At 39.0% G+C, this 14,643-nt stretch overlaps 4 protein-coding genes across 6 annotated transcripts; 3 read left to right on the top strand and 1 right to left on the bottom strand.

Moving 5' to 3' along the window:
• The first annotated feature begins 331 nt into the window (after positions 1-331).
• LOC110847388 (alpha-mannosidase 2x) lies at positions 332-6,388 on the top strand. Of its 3 annotated transcripts, XM_022094322.2 has the most exons (19): positions 332-1,212; positions 1,286-1,569; positions 1,999-2,069; positions 2,147-2,282; positions 2,346-2,400; positions 2,496-2,640; positions 2,735-2,748; positions 2,822-2,987; positions 3,048-3,193; positions 3,266-3,336; positions 3,404-3,429; positions 3,502-3,632; positions 3,718-3,788; positions 3,900-4,239; positions 4,330-4,560; positions 4,628-4,819; positions 4,929-5,082; positions 5,159-5,390; positions 5,457-6,388. In XM_022094322.2, the coding sequence occupies exons 1-19, from the start codon at positions 859-861 to the stop codon at positions 6,277-6,279; spliced, it is 3,642 nt and encodes a 1,213-aa protein (XP_021950014.1). In that variant the 5' UTR covers positions 332-858; the 3' UTR covers positions 6,280-6,388. The 3 variants fall into 3 exon arrangements, with proteins under 3 accessions (XP_021950014.1, XP_035705590.1, XP_035705591.1); XM_035849697.1 differs by lacking the exon at positions 332-1,212 and having other exon boundaries at positions 1,453-1,569; positions 1,658-2,069; XM_035849698.1 differs by lacking the exons at positions 332-1,212; positions 1,286-1,569 and having other exon boundaries at positions 2,482-2,640.
• Positions 6,361-6,987, bottom strand: LOC110845638. Its single transcript, XM_035849699.1, has 2 exons — positions 6,782-6,987; positions 6,361-6,710 (listed from the first exon to the last, which is right to left on the bottom strand). The coding sequence occupies exons 1-2, from the start codon at positions 6,974-6,976 to the stop codon at positions 6,390-6,392; spliced, it is 516 nt and encodes a 171-aa protein (XP_035705592.1). The 5' UTR covers positions 6,977-6,987; the 3' UTR covers positions 6,361-6,389.
• A 2,636-nt stretch (positions 6,988-9,623) lies between these two features.
• On the top strand, positions 9,624-11,432 carry LOC110847420 (salivary glue protein Sgs-3). The gene is made up of 2 exons (XM_022094360.2): positions 9,624-9,883; positions 10,094-11,432. Exons 1-2 carry the CDS (start codon positions 9,793-9,795, stop codon positions 11,326-11,328), a joined length of 1,326 nt encoding a protein of 441 aa, XP_021950052.2. The 5' UTR covers positions 9,624-9,792; the 3' UTR covers positions 11,329-11,432.
• A 373-nt stretch (positions 11,433-11,805) lies between these two features.
• On the top strand, positions 11,806-14,265 carry LOC110846542 (mucin-2). Its single transcript, XM_022093331.2, has 5 exons — positions 11,806-12,086; positions 12,174-12,372; positions 12,613-13,096; positions 13,182-13,218; positions 13,292-14,265. Exons 1-5 carry the CDS (start codon positions 11,969-11,971, stop codon positions 14,167-14,169), a joined length of 1,716 nt encoding a protein of 571 aa, XP_021949023.1. The 5' UTR covers positions 11,806-11,968; the 3' UTR covers positions 14,170-14,265.
• Positions 14,266-14,643: the final 378 nt, after the last annotated feature.

Genomic DNA, 14,643 nt, shown 5'->3' with positions numbered 1-14,643 from the left:
AAGATATTTTATCTACTATACATTAATAATCTAAAAGAAGAACGTAGGCTGGATTAAAAACTGATAAACCCATCTAAGCAATAAGTCGAGTGCTATGGTATAAGCTATGAAACAATTTATCACAGTTCATTAAAACTAAGGATAAGCAGGGCGTTTCGGTAATTCGACCGACAGAGTGAATGGAATCATTTTTAATCAAGCCATTTGTAAATACGTATATATGTAAGTTCAGTAGGTTAGAAGCAACTGTGACCTTTGACCTTGCCATTTTGCATGGGCGTATGTAGGTAGTAAATTGTGTAATCATCAAAAACTAAAAAGTTCAACGTTTACACAGGCAGAAATGTCTTGTCATTCTTAATGAAACACAGTAACCTTGAACCTACATACCTGCATATATTATTTATTTAGTTGTCTTCTTAAAACTTACGACATCATGTCTCTCCCGGTTGCATAAATAAAAACCTTTAAAAATTGGCTCTGGTCAAAAACTTGTGAGGAAAGTGATTGATAATTTTATCAAGTCTTTTATTGTACATAAATAGGTGCATAAAAAGAGCTGCATGTTAGTAGGATACAGACATACATATGTATGCATGCATTCTCAGTTTCAGCAGAATTTATTGTCTATTCCAGACCTGTCAAGTAACTTTAATTGGTCCTATTATTTACAAAAATATTGTTTTTGTCAAGTTGGTTACCCAATTCTGAAACTTTCCACTTGTTTGTCTGAATGGTTGATCAGGTCAATCAAGAATTGCTTTGCAGGAGATTGATGCACTTGTGAGATTGATACACAAATAGTTGCATTTGGACCGTCACATTCTTCAGTTGTACGTCAGCATTAAGGAAGAAATCATGTTAACTTCTTTAGTCTTTGTGCTTCTGTTTGCGTTCACAATTTGCACAACTGCCAAACCTCAACAAAACCGTGGTCATAATGGATCTTTTCCAAACCCATCCCCAGCTCATGTCCTATCTCTGGCCAGACCGGTAAATCATGGCTCATCGTCATTAGAGGATATTTCAACCAATTTTTCCCCAGAGTTTTTTCTGCCAAAAAACCTCACTCGGTCTCAAAGCCAACAACAACAGTTTCCTGTTCCGGTACAAACTACCGACTCGCCCAACGCTACTTGCCCCCGAGTTGAATCTGAACAATACAAACCTGATTTCGACTCCTTGGAAATCTTTCCTCGATTAGGCTTTCATGTAAATGAGACACAAAATCTGATTCATGTGAGATATTATTTTTCTTGTGAATAATATTGTTTTTATTACGTAGGATTCGTGGACCAGGCAAAAATGGTTTTGGAATGCAGAAGACTTTAACTTTGAAAAAAGATTCAAGTCGGAATTTCAACGCCAAGACGGTTCACCACCGCCCCACCTCAAAGTATTCGTGGTGCCTCATTCGCACGATGATCCAGGGTGGTTGAAGCCGATGGAATCTTATTTTAATACTAATACGAGACACACCTTGGATCTTATAGTGGAGAAGTTGACCCTCTACCCAAACATGACCTTCGTATGGAATGAGATTACCTTCCTCTCCATGTGGTGGGACAGGTATGTTATTTTAAGTACACAGAATTGAATGGGATAAGGTAGAGTGCAAAAAAAATGATAAATAAGATTTGTTGCTTATGCAATTAAGAAATATTGGTGAACATGGGGCTTGCATAAGTGATTGGAATTGAAAATCTACAGTGAAAGTATGGACCAAAAGAATATTTATGAGATAGGTGACAAGAAGATTTGTACATCGTTTAATCAGTCACATTTTTTCCTCTGAAAACAAAGCAAAGGGGCGTCAACTTTATGTTATCATTGTTACTCAGAGATTCTGAGTTTTTGAGTCAGAATGGCGTCCTTTTTGTGATACAAGCGGCGTTTTATTTGCGGGTTTGTGAGATGCTCAAGTTGTCACATGGTTGTATATAATATCATTACATACTCCATAATTATATTCTCAATACAAAGGTTATTTTTTAATAGAGCTCGAACCAACCAGAAAATTAAGTTTCTGAATTTGATAAAAGAAGGACGTCTAGAGATACTGACGGGAGGTTGGTTTTATATTTTACACTTTTTCCAGAATATGTAATTGCGTCACTGCTAATTTCCTTGTCTTATGCATGTGTAGCCTTCGTCATGCCTGATGAAGCAACTACATCCTTGTACACATTGGTCGATGAAATTATCACGGGTCGTCAATGGGTCAGCAACTTTTTAGGAGTGACTCCCAACATATCTTGGGCCATAGATCCCTTTGGCCATGGGTACCAATTTTATACACAATGGAAAGTATGAGAAAAGGTAATTAGGTTTTATGTCTGACTCAGACCTACGATGCCTTACCTGATGAAGCTCGCTGGAGTGGACAAACTTGTGGTGCAGGTACGCGGGGCAGGGAGTCTTTATATATTTATGCAAGCATTGCACGCATCCAGACAATAGTTATTTATAAATTTATACTAGATTTGTGTATTCAGAGAACGCACTTTGGATGGAAAAAATATTTGGGAGCAAAGCGATATGGCAATTTTAATTGGGTCCCACGATGGGATACGAATGCCGACTATAAGATGTTGACCCACCACGCCCCCTACGATATCTATACGACAAAACACACCTGCGGTACGTATGTATGTACATGTATTCCAAGTGTATTCTTTCCGAGAGAGTTCCTAAAGTGTAATACTTTTTAATGGTATAAATATCAAATTCACAGGTCCAAATCCATTGGTAAATTCCAAATTCGAATTGCGTCAAATATTATTTCCTATACATATTGCTGGATTCTGTGTGTTTTATGTAGGTGTGTTTAAGACTAGACTTTCGTAGCGTTATTGGTGAATATTCCGAGTATTCCAGACATGCTCGTCCGGTCCGTGATATTGATTTGGATGAGTTGGCTGCGGACATGGTGGGTCAGTTTCAAAGAACGGCGTCGTTGTTTTCGCCTTCTCGAGTCGTCATGTTCGGTAAGTTATGAAGTTGAGAAAGTATTTGAGAAATTTCTTAAATGCGAATTTAATGATAAGAACTGGGTGAGGATTTCCGTTTTGGCATATCTGAGGAGTGGGACCAGCAGTATGAAAATCATGTCCCACTTATGAATCACATTAACGCAAACCGTGACCGTTTTGGGGTTGACATTCGTTTTGGAACAGTTTCCGACTATTTTAATGTTGGTACAATTTAATTTTTTTGTAAATAGTCATTTGTTGTCACATTTGTATGCACATACATTTTTATACAGGCGGTTGAACTGGAAAATCACAAATTAGCAACATTTTCGGGAGATTTCTTTCCGTACAGCGACGTTTACCTGTAATTTTAATTAATCATGTAAACATGTAATGTGATATAAACATGTAATGTTATCTCTGACTTGTAGGTTTGGAAGACCCGCATACTGGACTGGTACGTAAGATATTTCAATAGTGATTTTTGTAATGTGCATATGCGCATGATTTTTTTGTTACAAAATATAAGGTTATTTTGGAACGAGGCCATACTGGAAGAAATTTTATCAGGAAACTCTATCTCTTATGAGAGATGCAGAGATTCTGTACACGTATGCCGGTAATTTGGCTGCTCGAGATCCCGATCATGTCATGTCGGTGGTAATGTGGCATCGATGAAACTAAACACAATTAATAAATTTTCAGCAATTCATAGTATTTGTTTGCTATCATAATCCAACAATAGGTTTTACGACGAGAGTACAGAAATTTCGTCGAAGCAAGAAAAATGACAGCCCTGTTTGCTACTCATGATGGGTAAATATATGCATATGCACATACACATAACGTACACATGCTACGATTAAATGTACTCTTTGTGTCCAATTTCTTTTACTTATTCTTAATATAAAAAATTCCCTTTTACAGTGTCACTGGCACATCACGGAGAGTCACCATGGAGGATTTTGGTCAGAAACTGATGGAAGCACGCAAGACCGCACTTCAAATCCAGCGTCAGTCTATCAGAACAATTTTTTATAATGGTCTCAACGCTACCATTTCTAGCCTCGGTCTGGACACTCAAACCCTCTCTTTTGGCGAACTTCCGACGCGGGTGCCACGAGTCATTTACGAGAGCGACACAATCACCAAGAAAATCTTGGTATTCAACAGCCTTTCGTTCAACAGGACTGAATTAATTCGGGTACTTGTGACAAGCCCAACGGTGAAAGTTGTTGGAACTCGAAACGAAAATATTCACAGTCAGGTTAATCTCAATCAAGTGAAATTATAGCTTCAAAAGTACACACCATTGTTGATATACTAAACAGGTAGAATACAATTATACCATTTACAGATAAATCCATACGCAGATCTTGACCAAGAAGAGATTGTTTTCGGCAAAGTGTTCGAGCTCAGTTTTCTCGCAGAATTGGAACCAATGACACTTCACTCTTTCGAAATACGAAGAACGACTTATGATGATCCTTTGGCAGCAAAAACTGCAAAAGTTTCTTGTCGAGGGTGCAAAACTTTAGATACACAATACGAAGGGACTTTCTCGCATTTTGAAGTCGAAAATATTACGGTATTTGAATATCCTAGATTTTTTGTGGTTCTGCAACACAAAGTTAGCAATTCATTTGCCATTTCAGTCACCCACAATTATTCTCGGTAACAAGGAACAAGAACTTTACTTCAACGGGACAACAGGATTTTTGCGACGTGTGATCAAACTTCAAGAAGAAATATCCATCCCTGTCAAAGTTCAGTTTGGAGCTTACCGTTCTGTCTACAGGGACAGTGGAGCATATCTTTTAAAACCTGATGTCGAATCACATATTCAAGTAATAATTTATTGATTATGTACATTTGTCAAAAAAGTATGTATGTAATGCATGCAATCATGCTAGGAGCATATTTACACATTCATGTAATTTAATTTGCATAATTCAGATTCCTTTTGACGATCAAGTCCCAGCAAAGTTGCTGATTGTTGAAGGTCCTGTGACATCATATCTTGCCTCATACGACTCCCCACTTGTTGTGACTACTCGCCTTCTTGGGTCTCGAGGTCAAGGGATTCAAGTTGAAAATCAGATTGACTTGGGTGATTTTTGTATCAAATAATAAACGTTAAGATATAGTGACGCAGTTAATTTGTAATGAATATGTAATATTATTAGGAAATGTACCTGCCGAAGTATACATGAGAATCGATACATGGCTCAACTCCACCACGTTATCAGTCCACAAACAAAACCAGCCCACCATTTTTACTGATCAAAATGGATACACGATGGAAAAGAGGGTAAAGGTGCCTTGGATAGGGTATGAGGGAAACGTTTACCCTGTCACTTCAATGGTTTACATGCAAGATACTGAAAATCTAGTCAGATTTTCTGTAATGGTCGACAGGTATTTAAATATTACATGAAAATTATTCAAGAAACTGTTCATGATAATGCATCATTTTTTGTAAAGAGCTCATGGTTTCAACTCAATGAATCCCGGCCGGCTAGAAGCACTCATTGAACGTAGGACTATATACGATGATGGAAAAGGCATGGCCGAAGGGGTGACTGACAATCGGAAGACAATATCAAATTACATATTTCATATTGAAAGATTGGGTCCAAGCTCAGATAGCTCACCAGAACCAAGAACGGATCCCAAGGATAATTCCGATTACAGGAATAATCTCCCAACCCTTCAAGCCCAAAAGCTTTCTCTTGGTCTCAATCATGTTCCAACCACTTTTGGCTATGACGACACTCTTGGCGGATTTCTGGGACGTTACTCCCTCCTCACCAAACCTCTCCCGGAAGATTCGCACGTTCTCACTTTGCGAACCTTGAGCAACTTTAGTATCTTACCGGATGAAACGGAAATGCCGTCAGAGAAAGCGTTGTTGGTCACTCAAAAGCTTGGATACTTACCTTTTGACGCAAACACGACCTCCTGCACCAGAAATAATTACAGTGTTTTTTCAAATGCTAGAGACTTATTTGAACAAGGAACTAAATTCGTCAATTTAGACATTGATTCTGCTGATATTACTGATTTGGCAGGCGTGGTAGGCGTCCAATACTCTGGGAAACGTAGTTTTCTGCCAATTGTTGAACGGAAACCGTTTGAGATTGCAACTTTACTAGTGACGTTCAGACAAAAAAAGGCAACCAATAGTAATAAGCGAGGATCAAGCCATGCATATCATCATCAATATGGACGTGAGATTCCCCAAACGTTGTCATTAATACAAGAAACTACTACATTAGAAAGTGTCAGTTATGAGAAAGCCAGGTAGACTGGCTATCAGTTCCCAGGAGCGATCATTTATTTATTTTAATTTTGATTGTTAATTTATTCATTAACTGATTTCGACAAGATTAATAACTCATGTTAAACACTTATAATTTATATGACCATTATTTCTCTTTTATGCTTTCTCCACGACCACAATGGGACTAGAATTTCAGTCAAAACTCCCATAAACCCTGCCACACTTCCAATAAGTATAAGAACGATTCCCCCCACTAGTTGCTGCACTTTTAACTTTTGTGGTCCATCTTCGTCGTTGAAGGTGTTTGAATCATCACCATCCAGCTTTAAATCTTGTCTCGCCTTTCGAACTTTGTACATATCCATTTCAATCCATTTATCGACAAGTCCCATTTGGATGGCATTCCAAATTGTGAAATCAAAATGACGACGAAAAATTGCTCGTTTTTGATAAACCTTGAAAAATAATAACAAAATGTCGGCATTCATAGCATTAATACAAAGGTTGCATCAATAAAAAAATGTACCAGTCCGTCGTCAATGAAAAAAGTAGTAGATTGGGAAAATTTGAGCCCAGTCCTTCCAAAGCGATCACTTATATTCTTGTTCATTTCATACACTGATGCTCCCTCCCACAGACAACAGCAAAAATCCTCCTTCGCAGCCTTTGTGACACAATCTAGTGCGTTAGGGTGCAAGGACAATTTCTTCAGAATGGTCATAAATGTGGGACTTGTAGAAGAGTGAAAGAGGTCATAAGCAGCGCCCCCTAAACAGAAATAGTTTTAGCCTAGTTTTTATTTATCTAAATATTATGAGATCATATTCAACTATGCAAATGTATCATGGTCTGGATATTTATACCTTTCCCCACGACATTCAATCCCGTCATAAAATTGGACTCTGCTAATTCCTCAAAAGTCTCAGGAACCCATGAATGTATGGGGAATGCCAAAACCGAAACTAATTTTGCTCTATATGCCGTCGTTCCCACTGCAACAAATAGCAACCAAAATCCACAAAATGCACGAATCCAACTGAACTCTTTGTTCGGCTGGGGGGCATCTTGCTCCAAAACGGTTTTATAAATATACCACACTATTTTAGACAACGACCACGAAGACGACCGTTTCGTTGACAGTTGGTCATCGTCATTCGAATCGAATACGCGTACGAGGAAAAGCAGTTTGACCACAACTACAGAAAATAAGGTGCATGTCCCAAGTAAACTCCATGAATCCAATCGTAAAGGCCAGAAAATAGCTTCTGCCGAATAAATCATTTCTGGAGAATGACAAACGAAGATCATCCACTCGTACGACAATGGAGCTGACCATTCCACGTATTTGTGTCGACTGTAAATGTGGCCAATGACGAAGGCTATTTCTGCATCTTCATTATACACGTCGCCCACTGCTCCGGCCCAAGTTCCATTTTTGAACTGGACCCCCGTTCCCCCTCCGTGGGACGAGGGGAACATTTCGTAGCTAAAGTTGAGCTTTTTCATTGCCCCCTCCAACCACGTCCCATAGTAGCCACGCTTAGGATGGTATTTCTTTTCATCCCCACTTAATTCCACTTTTTGGATTTGAATTCTCCATATGGCGTTTGGAATTGACATTTTTATGCATCTTCCAAAATGATTTTTTGTAAGGTCGGGAAATATTTTGGACAAATGGATGACATGGTCTGAAGTATTGCTGTCCAAATTAAGCAAAGTGATGAGTTGGGGGTTTCCTCCATTTTGATAAGGATGCATTGTTTTTACGAGAACTGATCTCTCGTGGAAATAAAAGCCAATTTTATTTTTTATTTTTAACCCGAACTCCGGGGAGGCCATGAGTTGATTTTGTCCCACGAAAATGTAATAATCTTCATCCTTTCGGGTAAGGGGGAGATAATGTGGAGTTAAAGTTTGAAATAGTTGAAGGCCCAGATTGTGGTTATCGTAAACAGAGATCGTAATAATGATGATGACAACAGAACAGATTGCAATTCTTAACTTGGGTATATTTTCTGCCCCATTGAGAAGTTGAGTCGTTGCATTATTCAGGTCAATTTCTCGTCGAACAAGAATCCCGTCGTCATCCTGACTCAAGCTTGGAACAAATAAATCTTGGTTTGTCGTCCCTTCTTTGTTTTCGTGTCTGCCGTAATACGTCCATACTAGATCGCAGTGAGACAAATGGTTGGAAATTGAATTTGTTAGGAAGTTATTAATTATTTTTTCGAAAATCGGACTATTGGGAAATTTTGAGGAACTTGATGCAAATAATAAAAATAACCATAATAGAAAAGTCAGCATTATGATCAAGTGTTACTTTCTTTCAATTTAAGAACTGACGAGAAAAGCCCTAAAAAGTGAATTAATGTAACGTCAGGACAAAATGAGGCTATGACATGTCATCGATCATGCCGTAAATACTATCAATCAGCTTGGTTTTTAGGTAGCCCATTTCCTTTGTGTACATAAAATTCTGGATAAAAATAGTGAACTGTGTGTGGATATAGTTCACTATTTTACACGCTTACATAAAGAATGCATGAATTTTCCGGATTATAGGAAGGTAGTGGACAATTGGGCATGGTACATTTACCAAGCAGTAGCAATTTCATTTACTGGTAAACACTGGTCACACTGATACATAGATTGATCCTCTATTCAAATAAGATTGATGCGAGGATAAGAGTTTTTCATTCGGTGAAGCAAGCCAAATTTAGTTAGTAAAACTTGAATATTTATTAGCACGTGTCATTTTTCCATTGCCAAACTGGGACGGGATAGCTAGGCGTGCTTGGTTTATTATCCACTAACCTGTTTGACTTTCTGAATAATACACAAGGGAAATTTCGCTTATCTAAATGTCATCGTTGTTTATCTAATAGTTGTCGGATCAGAAGGTATGTGAACACCAAAGTTGGAAAATCCTGAAGATCAGGATGTTCCATTACTGCTGGATTCAATCCAATGCTTTTCTTACGGTCATACGTATATGTGCTCTGATTAAAGAATACTTATGCTATCGATAATAAATTGTCCACTGGACTACCGGCGATCACATCACATCGATGTATGTACATAACGCGTAAACCCATCACAATTTGCTGAATGTTTCTCCAAACGGCGAATATGGTGAAACCGGTGATCAATCAAATAATCCAGAATGTCGCATAACATCCAGTACTCAGATTACCAGGAAGATTGACAATGACATTAATGTTTATTAAATGGGTCACCATACACTATATTTATACAATATTAATACATACGTATGTTATAAATATGTGCATTAGTCGGTGACTAATAATATAAGATATTTCTAATGACGTACAATCTTTTGAAATGTGACATTATCTGCAAAAATATGTAACTTTGATAAGTAAATAACCCACGCAAAAACCACGAATCAATTGATTCATAACTATATATCCCATATTAAAATTTTCCACACACAGGTCCTTCTTGATCCGAGCTATTACTTATTCATAGATAGATACTTAAATATATAAATAGTTAGAATTACAAATATTTTACAAAATGAACAGTCTACATATTTGGGCGTTTTTTATATTTTTAATTACGACACTAAATATAATTGAAGGTGCAAACTTGAAAAGATCCCGAGAATGTAAGTTCAGTATTTGTGGTTCTGCAATATGCAATATGCGTAGCTTTTAATAATATGGGTAAAATATTTGCAAATTCTATTAAGCCTGGGGTATGTACATTAGACGATATGATTTCGGTTTTCCAATTAAGTGTGTAATTGACATGCAGCATACAAACATGTGTATTGTATTTGTGTTATATACATTGGCCTTTCACTTTCTCTTTAAAGTTGAGGACAAGGAAAAAGGAAATACATCTGCATCAATATTGAATGATAAATTTTGGAGAAATGACAATGTAAAACAAAGTGAACTGCTAAATGATGCACAGGAAGTAATGCTTCAAACTATAACGACAGACCTACCTACCTCAGCTTCATCGACAGAGGAACCCGAGGAACCCACAAGTAGTCCTACCACAGTGTCAGAAGACCCCACTAGCAGTCCAACTACAATAACGGAAGACCCCACTAGCAGTCCAACTACAATAACGGAAGACCCCACTAGCAGTCCAACTACAGTAACGGAAGACCCCACTAGCAGTCCAACTACAGTAACGGAAGACCCCACTAGCAGTCCAACTACAGTGACGGAAGACCCCACGAGTAACCCAACTACAGTAACGGAAGACCCCACTAGCAGTCCAACTACAGTGACGGAAGACCCCACCAGTAGTCCAACTACAGTGACGGAAGACCCCACGAGTAACCCAACTACAGTAACAGAGGACCCCACGAGTAACCCAACTACAGTAACAGAAGACCCCACCAGTAGTCCAACTACAGTGACGGAAGACCCCACGAGTAACCCAACTACAGTAACAGAGGACCCCACGAGTAACCCAACTACAGTAACAGAAGACCCCACGAGTAACCCAACTACAGTGACAGAAGACCCCACCAGTCCAACTACAGTAACAGAAGACCTCACCAGTCCAACTACAGAGACTGAGGAACCCAGCACAAGCCCTGCAAGTTCCACTGCAACTACTGAAGAACCTGAGACGGAGCCTACAATGTCTACAACTGTTTCAACAATTTCGCCTACAATTACTTCACCAACTACCTCATCACCTACCGCCTCTTCTACCTCGTCAACTTCAACAACGGATACAACTACTGATTTGAGTACCACGCCCATTAGCACACTACCAGTGTCTTCATCAACTTCTACAATTTCACCTTCATCAAACCCCACGACCTTGACCTCACCATCTTCATCAAACCCCACGACCTTGACCTCAACTCCAACTCCATCTTCATCAGTCCCCACGACCTTGCAACCTTCCAGTACAACATCACGAAGACCACCCCGTTCTAGCACCACTCCAAGAACAACTACAACAAATTTTCCTACGGTTTCTAATATCCCCACAACTACGTTTCACTATTCCGGGGCTCCTCCCACAGCATCTTTTAAATGCTATTATTTATTGGCATTTTTCACTCTCTTATTCTGCCTATGATAAAGTGCTAAAATTCAATTATATAAAACTTCAATGACGATAAACTTTTACAAAATGTATATGAGGTTTCATAATTTTGTAAATTAAAACTTTTGCGAAAATTATTCAACGGCAGAATTGATTTTATTTCTTAACACGAATATATGTACATACATATATCACATTACTTTCTCGAAGATTTATGTATGTACTTGTTGGTGACGCCTGAAATTAACATTTCCAGAACTTGCATGTACATAAAGCATTACACTCAAGAGGTTTGATAAAAACTGAAGTTGTCGATAAGTACGACAATCGATATTCACATACGCACGTATCTGTATGTCCAGTACAGATCTGTAGATGTGCATTCTTACTTGATAGCACACTCACAATGGATGTCCATTTTGTAATAAGTCAAGTTTTGTCATTTATTCCCGATAAGACTAACATGGCTAATGATTACTCCATACCACTTAATAATCAATGTCATACATGTCATACGACTGTGTGACATTTCCTGAGAGGTGCATACCCAATAATTACATAGATCTTCTACACACCCGACCTGCATCCCCAATAAAGCAGTGTTTTTTTCATCCCCATCCAGCAAGTCCGAGAAGAAAACTTGCTACTTCTGAAACTTAAGATCGTTAAAATCATGGCGAAATCAGGCATTTTATTCGCATTCATTTCACTGCAATTGATAAATTGTCTGTGCTCCGGGTTTGTCATAAAAGATTCGAATTTACTTCAAGTTCAAGAACTTCTTCAGAACGGTATTTTTGTAATTTTTGTCTTGATTAGTTATAACTTGAAACATGAGACTAATTGCATAAAAAAAACAATACTCTAATTCTTTACAGCATCAAGAAAGGAGATTATTCATGCAGTGTCGAACAGACTTTCCAATCACTTTCGCCACTTACAAAATCCAGCCTTCCCACTACTTCCGCTTCTCCCTGGTTATCCCTTTCCCGATTATATTTGCTACAAGCCAACAACATTAGAGACAACTTTACTCGACCTCCCAAATCTAAAAGTGGACCTCAAAATTGATTTCAAGTAATTATTTAAAATCATTGCCCTTCATTACATTGTACATACATACATCTGAGCACATCCAAGTTGGGTCCATTTGTACCTATTTACCTACATACGTTGAAATTATTCAATTGCATGGACACAACATAATTAATTTTTTGTGTCATAGTTCCAATTTGTTACCCACTTGTCTGATAAAAGATAAGATATTTATTTCTTTTATCAAGTAATGCTTAATGTGTTTATTATCAATCTGACCAGCAAGGAAATGGTCACCTCAGGACTGGACTCTCTAAAAGATCTCCTCACATTCAAAGTCATGCCTAGCGGGGCAGTCGTGCTGTTTTGGAAGATATCTCTTCCATTACTGGAAATGATTGCTGATTACGACATCAATTTGATTATTACCGATAAGACCGACTCAACAAAAGATGTCACTTTTCATATTGGCTCAACTAATGGCCAGCTGAAGTCAGAAGATTATTTCCTCTCACTCTTTGCAGAGGCAAAAGCCTTTCCACTTTATGAAAAATTGATGCTTACGCAGCTCAACTGGGATAAGCATATTCCTGAAATTGTTTGGTCTGCTGACTGGTTGGTTGAAACAATCGCTGCAGATGGAACGCATACAGAATTGATAAACGGACCCGGTGACATTGGAGCAGTCCTTACAGCTATTTTTAATCTTATTTGGGGTGGAATTGTCGCAGTTGACATTCATTGTTTTATTAATTATGCAATCAATGTGAGCTTAAGAAACATATTACGACTGAAATAATGGAACAAAAACACTAATACGTATGCATGAATGATATTCTTTTGTACTGTAGGATTGTTCTGTGAGCCAATTGGTCAATGAGGAATATAGTGAGTATATCGCACTAGTTCATGCATACGTAAATGGCCAAATTAGCTAAACATTGTAATTCACATTTAATAGCTTGTCTAAAATGGGATATTGAGAATTCGCCCTGTTTCAATGACCCGAGAGGAACATCAATGAGGCTGGACTGGGGTGATAGCTTAGCATTTGAGACTTGCGAAGAAATGACCACCAATACTGCTACAACCGTGGTCACCTCCCCCCCAACAACCGTGGTCACTTCGCCCTCTACCACCGTGGTCACCTCTCCCCCAACAACTGTGGTCACCTCCCCCCCAACAACCGTGGTCACTTCGCCCTCTACCACCGTGGTCACCTCTCCCCCAACAACTGTGGTCACTTCGCCCCCAACAACCGTGGTCACTTCGCCCTCTACCACCGTGGTCACCTCTCCCCCAACAACTGTGGTCACTTCGCCCCCAACAACCGAGGTCACTTCGCCCTCTACCACCGTGGTCACCTCTCCCCCAACAACTGTGGTCACTTCGCCCCCAACAACTGTGGTCACTTCGCCCCCAACAACCGTGGTCACTTCGCCCTCTACCACCGTGGTCACCTCTCCCCCAACAACTGTGGTCACTTCGCCCCCAACAACCGTGGTCACTTCGCCCTCTACCACCGTGGTCACCTCTCCCCCAACAACTGTGGTCACTTCGCCCCCAACAACTGTGGTCACTTCGCCCCCAACAACCGTGGTCACTTCGCCCTCTACCACCGTGGTCACCTCTCCCCCAACAACTGTGGTCACTTCGCCCCCAACAACCGTGGTCACTTCGCCCTCTACCACCGTGGTCACCTCTCCCCCAACAACTGTGGTCACTTCGCCCCCAACAACTGTGGTCACTTCGCCCTCTACAACAGAGTCAGGAGCATCCATGTCAGGATGTTTAGGGCGGGCATTAATTGTTCTAATTTCTTATCTTGCCCTTTACTAAAGATATGTAGGATAACAGAATGATCGTTATACAGCATTTAAATATTTCCAAAAAATAAATTAGTAAATATGCGAATAAAATTGATTTCACAACAAACGGTGTATGCACACAAGTATTACTTTCTTACTTTAGAAATTATCATTGCAAACAAGACATTTTATGGACATTATTATACAGTGGATAGTTTCTCACAGGCAAATTTTGGCCAAACTAATATTTATGTATAAATTAATATCCAAATCCATGAAACTGTTGCATACATTCTAGTTTAAGACCTTTTCAGGTTTTAATGAATATTTTGAAGTTTGGCAAATTATTTGTTTCCCAGCAAGAATAGAAGCATTATTCAAGACCAGCATAGATTATACGTGGCTAGTGTTCATGCGATGGTAATGAATTCATGAAACCCAGGCAAAGCATGTTTGACTTACTTCCGAAAACAATTAATAAATAAGTAGTTCCGGGGGGCACTGT

This window comes from Folsomia candida, unplaced genomic scaffold (assembly GCF_002217175.1).
Source record: "Folsomia candida strain VU population unplaced genomic scaffold, ASM221717v1 Fcan01_Sc003, whole genome shotgun sequence".
Lineage (NCBI taxonomy): Eukaryota > Metazoa > Arthropoda > Collembola > Entomobryomorpha > Isotomidae > Folsomia > Folsomia candida.
This window is presented reverse-complemented; position numbering and strand designations above follow the sequence as displayed.